We start from the raw sequence: 706 nt of genomic DNA on the forward strand, positions 1-706 counted from the left end.
TTTAGCGTGAAAGACGCCGTGTGATTTTCCTTAGCCCCCTGTTCAAGTGAAGCGACGTTTAACATTTTTCCGGCAAATGTCCGGGCTTCGCTGCAGCTACCTGTGACCCACTTCATGACTGCTTTTCTTTGCAGAATCGAACATCCCCGTGGTTGGCAATGTCTTCAGCTTCGTGTCTACCAAGTACCCGGACGAGTGGTTCTGGCGAATGATTAAGGTATTGTTTGTAGATTTTTGTAGTTGTTGACGTGGTAACCACTAGCTTGTATTACTAGAAATATGTATCACGACAATAAGTTTTTCCTATGAGGCACACTGGATTTTCCCTTCTTCCCCTCAGGTCGTGATGTGGTTGATCGCTATAATGTGCGGGATGCTGGTCGGGAAAGTGCTCATCCACGGGCTCATCTTCAAGAGAGTGCTGAGACTCAAGATGTTCAGGGACGAGCAGGTAAGGCCTTGAAAGCAGTGTCATCGTTTTTTGTACAGTTTTGTTTGCTAACGAATAGTAATAAATATTAATATCTGGCAACTCAGCGTAGACAGTCCTTTTACATACTAGATATTTTGGAATGAAATGATTCAGTCCTTTGTCAAGGCGAAGGCAAAATAAAAATTGAGTGACTACCAAACAGCTCGCCCGGAAAGACGATGGCGGGCTGTTGCTAGCAGTGCAGCTGTGTTGCCTGGAAAGAGTCGAGTTTCT

General features: G+C 45.0%; 1 protein-coding gene across 1 annotated transcript in view; it reads left to right on the forward strand.

Annotated features, from left to right (window-relative positions):
* Positions 1-706, forward strand: part of LOC119588187 (transmembrane protein 117-like) — a gene marked incomplete in the record, with an annotated part of 52,588 nt that overhangs the window by 30,495 nt on the left and 21,387 nt on the right. Inside the window, 2 exon segments of the mRNA XM_037936889.1 lie at positions 135-217; positions 341-451. Coding sequence (XP_037792817.1) covers positions 135-217; positions 341-451 — 194 coding nt within the window.

The sequence above is a fragment of the Penaeus monodon genome, chromosome 23 (assembly GCF_015228065.2).
Source record: "Penaeus monodon isolate SGIC_2016 chromosome 23, NSTDA_Pmon_1, whole genome shotgun sequence".
In the NCBI taxonomy this organism is placed as follows: domain Eukaryota; kingdom Metazoa; phylum Arthropoda; class Malacostraca; order Decapoda; family Penaeidae; genus Penaeus; species Penaeus monodon.